Below are 18,414 nucleotides of genomic sequence, written 5' to 3'. Positions count from 1 at the left end.
AATGAAGAAGAAGATAGAGAAGAAGAAGAAGAGGAAGAGGAAGAAGAAAAAGAAGAAGGAAGCAAAGAAGGAGAAGTATTACCAAGCCAGTTTTGTAGCTGTTGCAAGTGCTGAAGTTGATACTGGTAGGGGAATTGTGACTAAAATGATTGAAATGTTTGAAATTGTTGTTGGTTTTGCAGTGGGTTTAGTTGATTTTGTTGACTTTGTTGGTTTTGTTGGTTTTGCAATTGACTTTGTTGATTATGCTGTTGAAATTGCTGAATTTGCTGAATTTGCTGAAGTTGCAATTGATTTTGTTGGTTTTTTTAGAAGAAGAAAAAAAAGAGGAAGAGGAGGAAGAGGAAGGGAAAAGGGAGTGCAGATAGAAGAGCGGGATGTTGTGGTTGTTCTATTAGGTTGAAGGATTACGAGAAGTGCCTTTAACTTTAAAGGCAACCAGCAAATGATGCTTGTGCGCATTGCAGACGGGCAGACTTTGGATGCGCTGGGAGAGCTGTGCATGCTGCTAACCATAAGCTGTGCAAAGATTCAGATGAAATGGCGTAGATACAGCTGAGAAACAAAGTTGAAGAGGAATCTGACTTTGGAGCAGTGCGAGATCCTCATTGAGCATGGGACAGAGAGAGAAGCAGTGAAGAAGCAGGCTATTGTGGAAGACTTTGTGGTTATGCTTAACGCCTTTGTTGAATAGTTTGAGCACAAAGCAGAGGAGAACGAGTTTGAGTGTGGTATCTTTATCAGCAAGGATGAGCTGAACCGCCTTGCGGATGTGCAAATTGTGATGAAGCAATGGTTACTGTGAAGTAGAGTGAAAGTGCCTGTTGTGATGGAGGAGAGATGATTTGGAGAAGGTGAAATTCACATCTGAGAAGGGAATTGAAGCTGCACGGCAGAGCAGTGAAGGAGGAGAAGCAGGAAATGCGAAGGAGATTCTGAGCAATTGTTCAGCGACACTGTCAGTGCATGCGTTTGAGTGTGTGTTTGATGAGGTGTCTGATGCGGATAAACAGCTGATTTGGCAGGGTGAGTGAATGGAGGCTGAGGTGCAGAAGGAGGGGAGGCGGGTTCATTCAACACGTCAGACAAGAGGCTTGGGACAGAAGAGGAGTTTATTTAGAAAAGACAGTCGAATGCTGTACAGACGATGGGTTTACGCGGCTATGATGCTTCGTACGCCATTTCTAACAGACCACGCATTCTCAGCGGTTGTTCCGATGGATGCTCCCATGGTATTGAAGATGGCAGCAGAGGATGTGCAATACAACTTTGTTTCTTCATCATCATCATCATCTTCTTCTTCTGCTGCTGCTGCTAATGCAACTGCTTCTGCTGCTCTTTGCGGAAATGAGGAAGAGATGACACAAGTTGCGAAGTTCCGGCAAGTCGAGTTAACGAATAAATACCGAGAGCACAAATGTCAACGCTTGGCGTTTTTTCTTTATGCTCTGAGTGAGCAACACCATTTCTTCCTGGTTTATACGCTGTATCTGTTTGGGTGTCAAAGAAATAAAGCGGGCAGCGATGCATTTGAGTGTATGAGAGTTGTTTTTTTGGAGACTGTATATGCGATTAAACAAGCTAATTATTTTGTGGCAGCTGTGTTTGCAGAAAGGTTAACAGACGTTTGTGTGTGACAGGCTAGTGTGGAGATAATGATTGAGATAATCTGAAAAAAGTGTAATTCTTTGAATTGGAACAAGGACACAATAACAGTGCTGTTTGTGAGTGTGATGGAGGCAGATGTTCTGAGAGAGCGAGCAATGATTTTCTTGCGGTCGGATGGCGAAGAAGGAGAAAAGGAACAGGATGAGGAAGAAGAAGAAGGAGAAGAAAAAGAAGAAGAAGAAAAAGAAGATGAAAGAAAGAAGATCAGTTTTGACAAAACTGTTTCAGCGCTTGCTGTTATCATTGCAGAGCTTAATGACGAGCTGGCATCGGAAATGGCCCAGCAGCTGACTTCATCGTTTTCACGGATGCTATGCTTCTATCCAGCAAATTCCAATTCATTGCTCATCTGTATCATTCCACTGACAACAACTTTCTTTTCTTCTGTTTGATGTGTGAGTGAGTGCTTCAAGGTCAAACAAGGGAATTGAGCAATTCCGCAATGTGAATGATCATATGACTCAGCGTTACTCACATATATTTCTTCTGGTGTGGGAAGGAGATAAATGCACAGAGGGATAGCCAAAGTTGTATTTCCATTGTCATATCCCCTCACCTTCTCAAGAGAATCCAAAGAATCTGTCACACATGCGATGTTTTCTTATTTTGCTGTTTCTTCCAGATTGGATGAAATGGCAAAGATATCACAGCTCCACTTGGCTGTGTTTGTGTCAAAGGAAGAAAAAATCAGGAAATTGGGATCATCAGTCAATAATCGAAGAAGAATTCCTCCCCCAAGACCATTGGATGCTGAGCAAAAGCAGCCATCAAAGGTCCCGCCTTTCACTTTTTCCTTATTTCCATTCCCTACACACAGCATCATCGATCCCCCATCAGCCGATGTTGTGCTTGCACATACTGTAAATGAACAAGAATTAAGATCTTTATCTTATATGCCATTTAAGAGACAAATGTTAACTATCAACTGCGAACTTTTCAATCAAAAAGCATGATTGAATAAAAAAAAGTAATTAAAATATTTTTGTTAAAATAAAATACAAACCACTAAATTTTTCAAATTTTCAGATGCATCGAATGTGTGTGTTCAATTTTCGCATTTATGTTAAGTTCATGTGCATAATGCAAATGAAAAATTCTATTCAAATGAAAATTAGAATTTACATTGAAAATCAAGTTTATCACGAAATAGAATCAAAACACACCTTGGACATTTCATTTGTAAATAATTGCAAAGAAGTTCAATCAAGTGAAACCCTTTTTCTTTGAAAAACATATATTTTGATTTTGATCAATAAATCAGATGTATACTTTTTTGATTTTGATTTTTCTTTCCATAAAGAAGTTTGCAATGTACTGATAAGCATTATAGTGAATTTTTTCGTTTTTTATGAGAATAATGGAAACGGAAAGAAAATTATTTAATGACGATGGGTCAAATTTTCGATCTGATGTCACTTTTCAAAAAGATTTAGTCTAAGCCTCTGCGACCGACCGACATTTTTTGGACAACTCGACAAGTCGACCGACAATTCATATGAGTTTAATTTGTAAGTTATAAAAAAAGTATTAATTTTTATTTTCATATTTTTTCAGAAAAAAACGAAATAGAATTTTAATCTTTATTTTTTTTTGCCGATTAATATTAATAAATTTATATAAATTTGATAAATCAAAAATTCCCCTTTTTTTTCAAAAATTCTTATTTTTTTTATGGGTTATCGACTGATCTTTGTCGAGATCAGTCGAACGACAAAGATCAGTCGTTTGACAAAGATCAGTCGAATTGCAGAAAAAAGAAAAAATGGCAATTTTTGTTTGATTGCCAATTCCTTTTTGATATTGAGGCATTAAAAACTTCAATATCTAATCTCATCTTCAAATCCGCAAAACTCTCTATTTGATCCAACAAAATTTTCAAAAAAATATTTTGCTTCTTTTAAACCTTTTTTTTAGCAACACAAAATTGTTGCTTTTCTTCTTGCATGAGATGAGTAAGTGTATTTGAGTTCATTTTCATTTTTTTTTACAAAACATGTCATTAATTTCTTCGAAAAATTAATTTACTCAAATGGAATTTGATTATTTGTCTATCGATTTTATTTCGCTATCAGTTGAAGTGCTCACGAGATCTTTAATAATTTCTTGCACATCATATGAAAATAAACAAAGTTGCAATATGAACACGGAGAAAAAATTGATAACATGGCTTTTATTTAAAAATGTGTGTTTTGATGAAAGGAAGAAAAGAGTATTATTGTTGGTACAAAATTAAAGAAACAAGTGAAAGATGTTGAGAATATTTCCAACAATTTTATTGAATCCAAGTTATGAGCCACTAGAAAATCGGAACTTAAACGTTACCTTCAAGGACTTTTTGGAAGTTATGATTATGTCGGTGGAGCTGGAAGAACTGCGTATGGAGTTGGAGGATTGTGAAGAAGTCTGTTGCGGTAGGGATGACTTCTGCAGGATAAGATGATGAACATAACGTTTGTCGGGGAGAGGATGTATGGGAGGAGAGAGAGGAGAAGAGAATGGGGCGGGGGTGGGGGTGGATGTTTGGTATCGGAGGGGCATTGTCGCATTTGAACTCGAACAGGCAGAGAGAGACGATGGACGAGTTTGTTGCGATTGGGGCAGTTGTGCCGGAGGAAAGTGTACCGTTAATTGATCTGCGGAATGCGACTTGTGTTATCGTACGAGTGTGCCAAGCGAAAGGGATGATTGGAGTGTTTATAGTTATGTATTGTGCGCTTGTGGACGAGTGGGAGTAGCAAGTGTATTCATCTTGTTCTTGTGGATGTAAAGTTTTCTTCTTTTAAACATTGGAGGAACGTTAGCAAACTGCCTCCTTTCGCTCCGTGCAAGCACTGATGCTTTGCATGTGCGTGCTCCGTTCTCTGATTCTGCGCTTTCTGCCTCTGCTCTGTCCCAGGGCTATACATGTGGAGCACACGAATCTGCATCGCCGCACCAGGTGGTAGGTATGAAGAGAGTGTATCATCAGCAGACATCTGGCTCAGCTCGTTTCTATATGGATGCTTCAACTTCTTTCTTTTCCCAATAGAAATTACTTGATTCATTCATGAAATTTCGAATTAATTTTTTGAAAATCACAAAAAGCCTTGGTCAAGTTGCATTCTTCGTTTGTTCACTTCCAGCAGATATGTTCAGCGGGCTTATCCTCAGCTTTCCTGCTCCCATAATCTCAAAAAATCTTTGATCCACGATTATTTTCATTCGACGAGTTGATCACAACAACTAGATCGCAAACAGTTAATGTGCCTGTTGAGAAGGAAGATAGAGATATGCCTGATTTTTCAAATTTTGTTTGGATTGTTGTTGTCAAATCGCTTGGGCCGTATGTCGTGAAGGACGAGTTGCCACAGCCCGCGCTTTTGTCTCTGTAATTTTTCGTGAGAATATCTCGATATCAGTCAATTAATTAGGAATAAGAGGAGTCAAACAATGGCTGATGGTGCAGCATGGAGCTTTAATCAAGCCCACATGTACATGCGTCTATTCCTTTGGGTTTAGAATCTGCTGAAGAAACTAATTTTATTATTCCAAAATCGTTTTTAAGTATTTTCTTTTACCCACGACTATTGAATAATCCAAACTGATTATGGTTTCAGTTTCCCTAATTGAATAACAACTTTGATCATTGCTGTTTTATGCTAATTTATGCGAAAAAATATTATGTCCGTCTTTTAAGCAATATTATTATGGAAAAAACAGTAATTAAACAAAACTTCCAAATTGTTTGAATGCATTTATTTGCTTACCGCACCTCCTCCGCACATTGAATAGCAACCGCAGAATATACAGTTTGATATAATAACTTTGCCAATTGGATTTCAACGTTGAAATGCTCCCCCTGCCTCATCAACTGTTCAATTGCATCGACATTTATCGAAATGCGAATTAATGAAACATGTTTTTGCCTTTGAGTTATTGTTTGAAGGAGTTCGTCTGCCTTTCCGTCATTTTTCGATGAGCAATTTCTTTGAAACTGTCCATCTATTATTGATTGAAAGGGGATATTCTGTGCTGCAATTCATCCGACCCCTCAATAAAAAGCTGCCACAGCACATCTGATGAATGAAGAATGAAGATCAATGCACAGCGATTTTCAGCATATATTGTTCCACTTCTTGTCGAAGTATTGCATATTGAAAATGACTGATTTTCGAAAGTGATGGTTGAATTTTCATTGTCATGCACATTAGGAGCACCTGCTTGTGGAGCTGTGCAATCAACATATTCGTGCATTGAAAACGATTGGTTTTTTGTTGTGTCCATTTGCTCTATTTTTTAAAACATTGCTCAATTCATATTTCAAATTTAAAGAAATAGTCATCATTTGTGCAAGGCTGTGTAAAATCAAACCAGTTAATAATATAATGCGAATTTGAATAAATTCCTTTGATGTCTAAATTGCAAGTAATAGAGATGTGAAAAGTTTCAAATGTCTTTCCCGTAAGAATAAATAATTGTTAATGGAAATAAAATAACATCAAGGAAATCAGTTTTCAAATTGATCGAAACAAATAATTAAATATTCTTTTTCAAATATCACAAAATATTTTTCATTTAGCGAAACAATTTTTGATTGTGCATTTAATAACAATAAACAGTAAATTTTACATTGATAAATTCGTTGAAAATGTGAAAAATGCTATTTAATTAAAAAAATGAATTTTTTCACTTAAAATAACTTTTCGACACAAGCTTGTCTGCTCGACCGACAAATTGGACTTTTATTTTTTGTGTCGCAGAGGCTTAATTTAGTCAAATAAATAAGTAATTTTATCATAATAATTTACAACTTTCTGTGACACCAAAAATTATTCAAAATGAGAATTTTTGCAATCGAATTAATAATTTTGCAAACGAAATAAAAAATTTTGCATTCGAAAAGAAAATATTTTCTGTTTTCATAGGAATCAAAATAATATGAAATTCTAAAAATATTCTTGAAAAAAATTAAAATTTTCGAAAATTTTTCTTTCGTACGAAAAAATAATGACAACACAAAATTATTTCCAATTCAAAAGTTAAAAACTGATTTTCACAATATTTCGTGAGAAAGTGAACAAAATTTTGTTAGGTTTTCAACAAATATTAATTCGAATGCAAAAATTATTATTTCGTTTGAAAAAATTATTAGTTTGTTTGCAAAATTTCCATTTTGAACTCAAAAGTTCTCATTTTGTTTGCAAAATTGTTATTTTGAATGCAAATTTTATTTTTTTGAATGCAAAAATTCTCATTTAGAATAATTTTTGGTGTATTTCGTATTTAGAAAATTTTTTGTTCACATAAATTGTTATTATTTTTTTTTATTTTAGTACTCAGATCAAAGACTTACTGGCCATGAAGCGAATATTTTATACTAAACGTTAAAAGCCACAGCATCACAATTCGACATTCCTATATTATCATTTTAACTTGTTTTTAACTTTTTCAATTTAATTTTTGACCTTTTTTTCTCATTTCACTGTTTTTGTTAAAAAAAAAACATACTTTAACATATCAATTTAATTTTATGTTAAATAGAAGCATATAGAAAATTAAAACTATATGTTTTTTATTTTTTATTTTTGTTTAATTCTGAAATGAAAAAGAATTGAATAAGAATTTGAAGCGAAATGTGATGTCACGTGAAAATTATGATCTGAAAATTGTTCGTCATAGACAAATGTTTAGTTGTTTTTTCTTTGAGATATCATTTCATTACAAATTTATTTTTATTTTGTTTCAAAGAATTTCTAAACAAAAGTTCATTTATTTTGGAAATCATGCTTTTTTTGGAAAATGTGTGAAATGAGAAAAAATGTTAAAAAAACAAGTTGAGAAAGTTTAAAACAACTAAATCATATAAAAAAGAAATGTTGCATAATGATATTGAAGCTTTAAACTTCTGATAACTAATATTTGCTGGAAAAGGATCAAGTCGATGATCAAAACATAAAATTATTATCATCCTCGATCTTTTTATTACACATGAAATATTGGAAAAAAATACAATATAAGGAAATCAATATATTACAAAAGTTTCTTATTATTTTTTTCCCCCAACAGGCTTGTGCAAAGCTAAAAGCATGACAAAAAAGAATAAGGTTTTGACAAAGAAAAAAGATCAAGATAAAATCATAGCCCTATAAATGTTGACAAACAAAAGCAGCAAGTCTTATTTGAATATGGTGATTTATAAACCCGAACATTTTCATAAACCAGGTTATTTTTTTTGTTCATTGAAACAGAATAAACACAACATGAAAATATAAAAAGCAAACATTTACACGTTTATTTTTCTATTTTACGACAGAATTAAAATTTTTTTGTTTCAATTTTTGTTTTTGATGAAGATCAAATGAATTTTCAATTTATTATTGATCATTTGTTTTGCTCATTTTTAACCAACTCTCTTTCTTTGTTTATTTTCAATTGCAATGTCATAAAACATTCATAACGAAGTTTTGTTATTCGAAATGTTTTATCTTTTCATCTATTTTTTCTATTGTTTTTCTCGTTTCATCATTTTTGACAAAAAATATGAAAATATGAAAATATCTATGCTTTTATTTGATATCAAGATTTATTTGAAACAATAACGTATAAATAAGATAATAATGCATTGGTATTCTTAATAATTAGTCATTTTAAGTTTTGTTTAATATGAAACAAGCATGTTTATCATTTTCAAAAATTGACGTGTATTTTTTGAGCAACAACATTTCACAAAATTCTAACATGGTAAATGCTTTGTGCACATATTTTTCTTTTCATGCGCATCACTTAAAATATAGAAAAAATATTGTGCAGCTCAGAATTTTCATATTTTCATATTTTTTGTCAAAAATGATGAAACGAGAAAAACAATAGAAAAAATAGATGAAAAGATAAAACATTTCGAATAACAAAACTTCGTTATGAATGTTTTATGACATTGCAATTGAAAATAAACAAAGAAAGAGAGTTGGTTAAAAATGAGCAAAACAAATGATCAATAATAAATTGAAAATTCATTTGATCTTCATCAAAAACAAAAATTGAAACAAAAAAATTTTAATTCTGTCGTAAAATAGAAAAATAAACGTGTAAATGTTTGCTTTTTATATTTTCATGTTGTGTTTATTCTGTTTCAATGAACAAAAAAAATAACCTGGTTTATGAAAATGTTCGGGTTTATAAATCACCCTATTTATTACAACCTTGCAATGAACTTGGAGTCTTACAGAAACAATCTGGTGTAAGTTGATAAACTCATATTCATTTTATTCCAGTTGCTACAAGCGCATTTTGTCTTGTTTTTTGTGAATTACATCGTTTAGCCATGGATTTAGTGAACGATGTGTCTTTACTTCATTCAGAAAATTCACCAAACAAAATATGTTGTTAACGAGTTTCAAAAATCTTTCCTCTCCTTTCCTTTCCTTTTTATTTCATTTCTGTTTATCAATTTTCTCTTCAAAGCTTGCAATGCAGTTTGACATTTGTGAGTATCTAGGTTCCGAAGTACGATGATTTCTTTCAGCTTGCTTGAACGCTGATGCCTCAGAACCAAAGCAGCGTTAGCATACAACCGCAGACAATGCAATTTCTTGTTGTTTTGTGTCAACCTGCTTTGGGTGTTGAGATGTTATGCACTTGCAAATATGCTTTTTGGTGCACTTTCTTGTTCTTGTAGTTCATTTTCTTTTCAGTTATTCAACAACTCACGTTTTTCTTCGACAAATTGAATTTTCATTCAAGAATCTGGACTGTTGAACAGACGGAAGAAGCATTATTTTAAATAAAAAAAAAAAACCTTTGAAAACATTGAGAACTTCGATTATTATTTTGTTGGAATTGAGTTTAATGTGAAGTGACTGAGCAAGAAATGCCAATTTTTATTTTGACACCCTTGAGAAATCAAGACAAGCAGTTTTGGAATGTGTATCGAAAACAACAGAACTTTTGAGAATTTGTATTTTGAACACGAGCTTGAGCAAAGCCTGCATATATCTGATGTTTCATTGGCAAAAAGCAAACAAATGCCATTTTCACCGAGCAAACAAAATGAGGAACATATTCAACAAGAAGTGATCATATCTTTTCAACAATTGGGGAATAATACCACTTTTGCTAACAATCATGGAGAACTTTCTGATTTTTGATGTAACACATTGTCTAAAACCCATTCTTTCAATATGATCAAAATGATTTCAATCTTATTGAAAAGCAACTTCGTCATGGTTAATCTTATCAATTATTCGTTGAATCATTGAAATAAATGCACATGCTATTCTTTTGTCTTTTTGAAAACACTGTGTCATTCCAGAAATGTGCAATTACAAAATCAACCTGTTTCAATTATCTGATTGCCCAGTAATTTCATTGTTTCCGCTTGCAATTTGTTTATCGTCTGATTCTTCTTCATCAATAATGGCATCTGAAATTGTGATCAGCACTGCATTTGCTGGGAAGCACTTTATAAAGTGACGCTTCAGATCAAATAACGTGGGCCTATCACCAGAATTCCCAGAAGTACACGAAACAATTGCTGGCAAATGCTTGGAGCGTTGAATTGCATCACAGCTGGGCCTCTCACCTTTTGTAATTTTGTCTCCAGCTATTACTGCCTCATGCTCGCCAAACGGAATATCCAGTGTCAGACACTCCCACAGCATCATGCCAATGGAGAATGCCACTGATTCCTTTGTCGCTCCCATCTTCTTGTTGATCAGCAGCTCTGGTGCCTTCCACCGCAGACACTCTTTTTTGAAGTTATCCTCATCCTCAAAGGCCGACGAAGGTGGTGGTGATTTTGAGAATCTCTCGCTCTTCACAGAAACATCAGAGGAAGAGGTGACAATTGTCGAGGTGGAAGAAAAAGTGGATGAAGTGTCTGAGTCTGAGGAGCAGTCGGAGTGGAGGGCAATGCAGATGACCATGTGTTCGGAGAATAGAATTATGTGAGGACTCAGGTTTGATAAAGAGGGAAGTTCATCTTCCTCATCCTCAAACGAGTGGAGTGCGAGATTGGCCACCCAGTACAGGATCTGAGCAGCTGTCATCTCCCTCTCTTTCAAGGATCCGATTGCCATCTCCTTTGTCTTGTTCCTTCCATGCAGCAGCATGAAAAGTGAATCCCTCAAGTCCACAATCAACTTTTCGTGAGGCGATGAACATGCCATAGCATCCACCAGATTCGACATGGATGAGGTGGTTGGACACAGATCCTCCCCTCGAACAAATGTTGTGTCTGTGTCTGAAGTATCTGTGGTTGAAGTAGATGAAATGGATGGCGATGGAGTCTGCTTTCTTGTTTCCTCCTCTTCTTTTTCGTCAACTTTCTCCAGCATCCATTGAGGAATCTTGTCTGAGTCCTTCCCCAAGATGTATTCTGTTGAGCCACTCTCACTCAACAAATGCTCTGATGACTCTGAATGTCCCAAGCTTTTCTCATACACTCTCTTCTTTATCCTCTCTTCATTCTTCTTCTCTGCCTCCCTCTCAGCCCTCCGCCACTGCTCCTCGGGTGACATCTCCATCGTCACCATCTCGAATGCCTTCGGGTCCTTCTTCACTGTGTCATTCACAATCACTTCCAACTCTTCAGTCCTTCTCTTTTGCTTTCTCCACCTAATAGTCACAGCAACAATTATCAACAACAAGACGATAAATACAATGCAAGAAACGACAATTATAATCCACAATGAATTGACTCCTTTTCCACTTTCAACAGATTTTTCATCATCTTTTTGTTTGGGGTCGCTTCTATTCTTCAATATGAACGAGTCGGTTTTTGATGGAAACGATGGATTTCCAAACAGAAGGCTCACGGATATTTCTGTCTCCTCTTCCGCTGATGCCATCTGAGATGAAAAAACAACTGCAACAATTTCATTCTCTGACACGCTTTCACTTTCATCAATCCCATGAATCTCAACCACTTCTTCTCTTCCATTCCTGAAGCTCATCCGCAACGAAACATTGCAAGGAAGAAGAAGTCTCCCAGTCAGCGTGATGCTTGTCTTCCCATCGGATGTTGTTGCATTCCTCGCCTCTTCCACAACTGGGATGAAAAACAGCGATTCTCTCTCTGTTGCAATCCCTTCAACACCACACCCATCGTTCAGCATCCACAGCGATCCATTCGGCAGCACTCCATCCCCTCCTTTCAGACTCACCACGTTCAGCTCCCCTGCTCCTGTGCACAGCACGTTCCTCCGAGCTGACCCATAATCCTGCACCTCTGCATTGTTGTTTCGAAACTCACTTTTTTCAATGGAAATTTCTCCACCAAAAATGGACATTCCCCCCTTCCCCGAATTCGCAACATCCGAGTTTTTCATGCAAATCGTGCTGTTTGTCGTGTCAACAAGTGATCCATTCCACATGCACAGTTTCTCTCTCTTTGTTGCCTGTTCGATTTCTTCTTCCCCAACATTTTCCTTTTGCCCTTCAAAAAGGAATAAATCCAAATCAACCATTTTGCAGAATGACACACAAAACTCGTCGCCCTTCTCCTTCATCATTCTGTTATCCTTCACAGAGCAGTTTGCAAATTTGATTGTTATGTTCAACCCATCACATTTGATGACTGCCGATTCTGAGTGACTCGATGTGATGTTTGCAAATTCAGAAACGCTTATCACAGCAACTGGGTCATCATTCTCCTCTTCTTGCTCTCTTTCGTGTTTCGCTTCGAACATATCAATAACACTTCCGTTCCTCAGCTCAACATCTTTGATCACTATTTTCTCAAATGCCAACTCACTTTTCATTCTTTGGATCTCAAAAATGGATGCTTCAGCAACGATTCCCGAAAGATTGATGCTATCAAGGGCTATCTTGCATTCTCTTGATGCAAGAAAACTCCCACAAAACGCAGCACCAATGCAACTCAAACCCTGCACTTTCAAAGCAGAACCATCTGAAAACACAAGAACAGACTTCTCAAATGCCAATCCTTCAACAGTCACAGAACTCATCGAAACACTTCCACCAACACATTTCACAACCGAAAATTGAATGCTCAACATGTTGTCACTTCTCTCTTCGCTCACTTTCATTTGCCCGAATGAACACGAGGCAACAGATAATTCACCATTCTCTTCGCACAACAGGAAGCTCGACTGCTTGCCAATCAGTGATTCCTCAGAAAACACAACGCCCAACCCTTGAAGTGTCACATCTCCGTTGCAACTGATCACACTTTCTGTCTCGTCTTCTGCTCCTATCCTCAGCAGCATCATCCCTTCTCCTTTTCCTTTTCTCTGAAGCACAACATTCTCTGCTCGCATGCTCCCTTCAATCGGCACGCATCCCTCAATAAATATCCTCCTGTCATACTCTCCCTGAACATGCCCATTCCCAGCATCCACTGTTCGGCAAGGAGCAGACACAGACCCACACATCCTTGTTTCATCAAACTTTGTGGATGACACATAAACTGTGTCTGATCGGTAAAACAGCACATATCCAATCAGGTTGATATCCTCGTCCTCCTCCCCCAGCGAAGAGTCTCTCCCATACAGCGCATCCGTCCTGTTGTACACCCCTTCCTCCATCCCGAACTCAAACTGCCGCTCATTGATCTGTGCACTTATCAAGTGGCACACAACAAACACATCTCTCCCCTTCACAGCCATGTTGTTCCTGAACAGCGTGTTGTTCAGCAAAAACCCAAGCTCTCCCTCCCCACGACAGTCCAAGAACAAAAACCCTCCTTTTCCTTTCACTGCGCTGCACGATGTTGCATTCGAGTCTTTGATCTCAAACTTCATCCCACTCTCATACCCACAATGCAGCACTCCTCCTTCTCTCTCTTCTCCAGAGCTGCATCCTTCAAACGAGCTGTTCAGCACAACGAAAGAATACTCACTTCTCAACACATGCGACTCAACAATACAAGGCTTTCTCTTTTCTTCCACTCCTGTCTGCTGAATAGAAGAGAAAGTGCACCCTTCGATTGCAACTCCAAGCATATCTGCTCCATTCTGTTCGCTTCCTTCTTCAATCTCCAAAACACATCCTTCCTCAAACTCCACTCTCATCACTTTTGTCCTGTTCATTCCAAAATCAGATGAACCATCACAAACCACAAAAGCAGAAGCTCCCATCTTTAATTCATCAATCACACATTCGATAATATCAACTTTGCCTGAGCTCTGCCGAATCAGATTATAATTCATCCCCGATGCCCCATCCTGCTTCACAAAATCACATCCTTCAACACACAACTCACTTTTCTGCTGATTCACTGCAAATAGCACACTTTTCTTTTCGGAAAGAGCACTTCCAAGCGATATGCTCAGCACCTTCAACCTCGCTTTCCCACTCACAAGCACAGCTTCAACTCTGCTCCCAATCATCTCACCTCCCACAATAAGTGTCGTCTTCGTATTTTCCAATCCCGATTCAAGCAAATGACCATCAAGCTCCATTTCTTCCTTCATCCAGTTCTCATCCATCAGAGTGAGCGTCTTCTGGCTCCCTTCGCCTTCACCTCTTGATAGCCTTCCCAGCCCAAACCCAACTGTCCCACACATCACTCTGTTGTCCCCACAGCCAATCGCATCATATCCGTTTTCTGATGATACCCATATCACTTGTGCAAAATGCTCAAACAAAAACAGAGTCAAATCCACTCCCTCACCAAAATGCTCATCACTTCCCACAAACACATTTTGTTCATCCTTCCATGAACAGATCCATTCTCCAAAGTGCAGCATGCTCACACTCGAATTCAGCTTGTCGCTCATCACAAAAACATTCTTCCCTTGTTTCGCTTTGTTTGTGTTTCCAAATCCAACTGATGAAAAGAAGTAATCCTCTCCATCGCTTTTGCATTCAACATACACTCCCCCTCCTTTCCCACTCTCTGAACTGCATTCACATCCTCCAAATTGTGAATTATTCACCACGTTCAGGCTGCTGCCACTCCCCATGCTCATTCCCAACCCCCCTCCCCTTTCCGACTTTGTGGATTTGCATCCTTCAAACACAACAGCATTCAGATCAATAGTCATTGTCGTCTGGACATTCGACATTGCACTCAGCGCACACGCTTCACCATTAGTGTTTTCAACAGAAGTGATCGTACAGTTCTGCATCAAGACCTTGCATTCTCCTTGCGAAGGTGAATAAGAGATGCACAGCACGCTCCCTCCTTCAACTTTCACGTTTTCCACAATACATCCAATCATTTTCCATTCCCCAGCACTCGATGAACACACAAACGGAGAGCTCGCAAATGATAGAACTCCCTGCTTCCCAATCACTTTCACACTCATCATTTCAACACTGCCATCATCGGCCTTGACCAGACAAAACTCAACCTTCTGTTGAGGTGTCAAGCTCAAAAATGAAAAGGAATCTATCTTCAGCACTCCATCTCGTGAATTCAGCAGCGACTCCACTCCTTCTGGAGATATGAACAAGCTCGGAAATAGCAAATCCACACTTTCCCATGTTGCGTCTGCTTCACTCACCAACACATCCTTTTCACTCCCACTCAGTGATTCGCTCAACTCCATTCCAACTGCTTCCGAAGATCCAATCCCTTTCACAACCACGCCAGAAATATTCAACTGCTTTCCACAAACCCCATTTTCCTTCACAAGAATTATTCCATTTCCCTCAACAGAGTCCAAATGCTTCATGCTCTCACTCAGTGTTTTGCACGGATACAACACATGACCACAATATGCTGCATCCTCTCCGCTCTGCCCAACATACACCTCTTTCCCCAAAAATCCTGAAAGAAACACAAACAGATCAACATCACATCCCCTTGCCACCTGGTGATCGCTCCCGAACAGCGAATTCTCTTTGTTCTCAATCGAGCTCCAAAACGGAAACAACACTTGAGTAGCACTCACCCGAAGATCCTCACACACAAAATAGATATCTCGCCCATATATAGCCTTGTTTCCAGAAAACTGAAGTTCTGTAATTTTTATCCCTGATCCAAGTGTGACATCCAAATATATCCCACCCCCTCTTCCACTTTTTGTTTCACCATCCACCTCTATCGAGGCTTTGCATACGTTAAACGAAGTGTCATTCAGCAAAATCGCTTCAATATTTGCATCCACAGCGAATTTCATGCATCCGCCTTTTTTGCTAACACTTGCTGCACAGCCTTCAAAACCACACCCCGAGCACGATAATATCCCCTTTGATGATAATCCATCAATAACACTCGGACAGTCACCGACTGACTCGATACTGTGGATGTTGCACAGCTTCATCTCCAGAGAACCTCCACCTGAAAGAGACAAAAGAGGAACGGAAGAGCGAATCAACGTGCATTCCACATTATTTAGACTCATCTCTCCTCCTTCTGCCTTCAGAAGAGGAGCACTGAAACTCAACAATTCTGTTGCTTTTTTCCCCTCAATCCTCGCATCACTCAAATCTATTCTCCCAACTCCTGTTTCCGTCTTCAGCACAATCATGCTTTGCATCTGATGGTGTTCCTCTCCGCACACCCTCACCAAAGTCAGACTTTTCATCGTCATTCGGCCTTCACTCACCAAGCACAGCGCTTCTTTTTCATTCTCCAAAAGTTGAGAGCTGATTGTTGTGGCTGTCCTTCCTTTGCCTCTGATTTCAACCCTCTTATCTCCCACCTCAATTGTTGTATCCTCTTGTTCAAAGCTCTCTCCCTGAAGCAGAATGCTGCAATCCATCCAATTCACAAATTGGCTTGTTGCATATCCAATTGTCAGGCATGCATCAGATTCACTTTTTCCGCACATGCTCTCATTGTCTGAGCCAGATGTGCTCACATATCTTTCAATCAGAGTCTCTCCAATCCAATCAGAAAAATCATTCGTACTATCGCTCACGCTCATTGAAGATTTTTCTGATGTGAAACAATTGAAAAGCAATTCTGAAGTCACATCATAATCTGAAGAACAATGAAAAAAAATGTCGATTCCTACTCCCCCAACAACAGAATTGTTGTTAAAATAGCAATAAGACAACCATGTTCTTGGAAGAAAAAAACCATTTCTAATAAAAAATTCGATGCATCCAATAAGAGTACCATTTGCTCTGTTGTGCTGGAAGTCGCATTCCTTCATTAAAAAAGGACTTTTACAATGCTGAATCGATCCAACGCCTCCATCTCCTGCGACCGAGCCATATTGAAATGAACATCTCTCAACCAAACTTCCCTCTTCGTCATTTCTTTTCTGATTCCTTGAATGCCATGTTTCTTTTCGCTTTGATAATGAACCTCCAAAATTTGTTGAAAAAAAACTTGAAGAATTTGCACAATTTTCAGAGTGTTCATTGGGACAGATACATTCACAGCTTGTTGCTCCAACATATGTTGTAACAATAAATGCATGATTTTTAACTGTTGCTCTTCCTGATTTAAATTTGCAATCTCCAATAAAGAATTCAGTCGAGACATTTAAAAATTCAGTCGTGCCTCTATCTGCAGCCGAATTACCAGAGAAGTTTGATCGTTTGATGTTCACGCACATAATGTTGTTGGCAAATATTGCTCCAGCTCTGGATATTGCTGTGCAATTCTTGAATGTGCAGTCAACTATACAAAGGGCAAGAGACGGCTTGTTATCTGCTGTTATTGCGCCACCATTTTCTCCTGAGCAGCTCTCAAAATCTGTTGAGATGAAAGAGGTTGAAGTTGAAATGTCAGCATGAATTGATGTATTGCGAGCATTCGAAGAATGTGAACATCGCACAAATGAGCAGTTGGTTGTGAAAAGCTGTGTTTGTTGGCTGTTCATCGAAGCAACAATTCCCCCATAGATCGCTTCGTCCACATTGCAAAATACACATCCGCTTAGTTTCGATGAAGAGGCACTTTCTGTGCAAATATTTGATTGTTCATTGGTTGTAGAGGTGGAGATGTTGAAGAAGAGCGTTTGCACGAGAAAAACAGAAGAGATGCTTTCTGAGTGCAAAAATGATCCTTGCTTCAGTTCAAAGCACGAAAATGCAGAATTTTCCACAATCAGATTCCAATTCCCCGCAGCTGATGAATGATTCCTTGGCGACCATACAACTGGAGGTCTTGAAAATGCTTTGTAATCGGTGGTGCAAAACGACATATTGCGCAAATGGATGTTCCCACCAAGGTGGCAAATTGGGCTTTTCTGCGAGTGCCCAGCAAAAGTGGTCTTGCAGTCATTCAGCACAAGTAATGACTCTCCTTCCAGATGCACAATGTGTTTTTGCTCTTTTGTTATAAAACCCCCTTTTCTGATTTCCAGTGATGCATTCATTAATTTAATGCTTGTATTCATTGCGCACCAGATAGAGTTCATGGAAAATAATGATAATGAGTTGCTCTTTCCATCCAAAAAGCTTTCATCTGAATATGTTAATTTGTGGAGCTTGACTTGTTCCAACAATCCTGGCGCACTCAGCGGCTCATTCAACTGAATGGGATGTTGCTGTGCGATGCAATAAAATTGTCCAAAAAACAGAACAACACATAGCCATCTCATGTGAACTCTCAAAATCAAGATTTTCCTGTAATAAAAATTGAAATGGGTTTGATCAACATTTTCAAGTGAAAATAAGACATATATTCCCGCTTGACGACTATTATGTTGTTTCTGTTTTTATTATAAAAATTGAAAAAAGAAGCTTTGTAACTATCAACTCATGTTCAAGCGAAATCTTTTCTGAAAGACCTGCGTTTGCAATAATCCTTCATCTTTTTTTTTCGGTTTCAAAGCTCTTCACAGCGAAATTACAAAATCAAAACGGAGTTATAAAAAAGCTGTCAATTAAGTATTATTTAAAAAA

General features: G+C 37.8%; 4 protein-coding genes across 4 annotated transcripts; 3 read left to right on the top strand and 1 right to left on the bottom strand.

Annotated features, from left to right (window-relative positions):
* Nucleotide 1: 1 nt before the first annotated feature.
* Nucleotides 2-403, top strand: MONOS_5367 (uncharacterized protein; the record flags this gene model as incomplete). The annotated part of the gene is made up of 1 exon (XM_067875507.1): nt 2-403. One exon carries the CDS (start codon nt 2-4, stop codon nt 401-403), a length of 402 nt encoding a protein of 133 aa, XP_067724592.1.
* Nucleotides 404-1,133: 730 nt separating this feature from the next.
* Nucleotides 1,134-2,060, top strand: MONOS_5366 (uncharacterized protein; the record flags this gene model as incomplete). The annotated part of the gene is made up of 2 exons (XM_067875506.1): nt 1,134-1,625; nt 1,704-2,060. The coding sequence occupies 2 exons, from the start codon at nt 1,134-1,136 to the stop codon at nt 2,058-2,060; spliced, it is 849 nt and encodes a 282-aa protein (XP_067724591.1).
* Nucleotides 2,061-4,163: 2,103 nt separating this feature from the next.
* Nucleotides 4,164-4,696, top strand: MONOS_5365 (uncharacterized protein; the record flags this gene model as incomplete). Its single annotated transcript, XM_067875505.1, has 2 exons — nt 4,164-4,372; nt 4,438-4,696. 2 exons carry the CDS (start codon nt 4,164-4,166, stop codon nt 4,694-4,696), a joined length of 468 nt encoding a protein of 155 aa, XP_067724590.1.
* A 4,757-nt stretch (nt 4,697-9,453) lies between these two features.
* On the bottom strand, nt 9,454-18,110 carry MONOS_5364 (uncharacterized protein; the record flags this gene model as incomplete). The annotated part of the gene is made up of 2 exons (XM_067875504.1): nt 9,454-16,537; nt 16,937-18,110. 2 exons carry the CDS (start codon nt 18,108-18,110, stop codon nt 9,984-9,986), a joined length of 7,728 nt encoding a protein of 2,575 aa, XP_067724589.1. The 3' UTR covers nt 9,454-9,983.
* Between the last annotated feature and the right edge of the window lie 304 nt (nt 18,111-18,414).

The sequence above is a fragment of the Monocercomonoides exilis genome, assembly GCF_001643675.1.
Source record: "Monocercomonoides exilis strain PA203 chromosome Unknown scaffold32-1190040, whole genome shotgun sequence".
NCBI lineage: Eukaryota > Preaxostyla > Oxymonadida > Polymastigidae > Monocercomonoides > Monocercomonoides exilis.
Note: the sequence above shows the minus strand (reverse complement) of the source record. Positions and strands in the feature narration are given on the sequence as shown.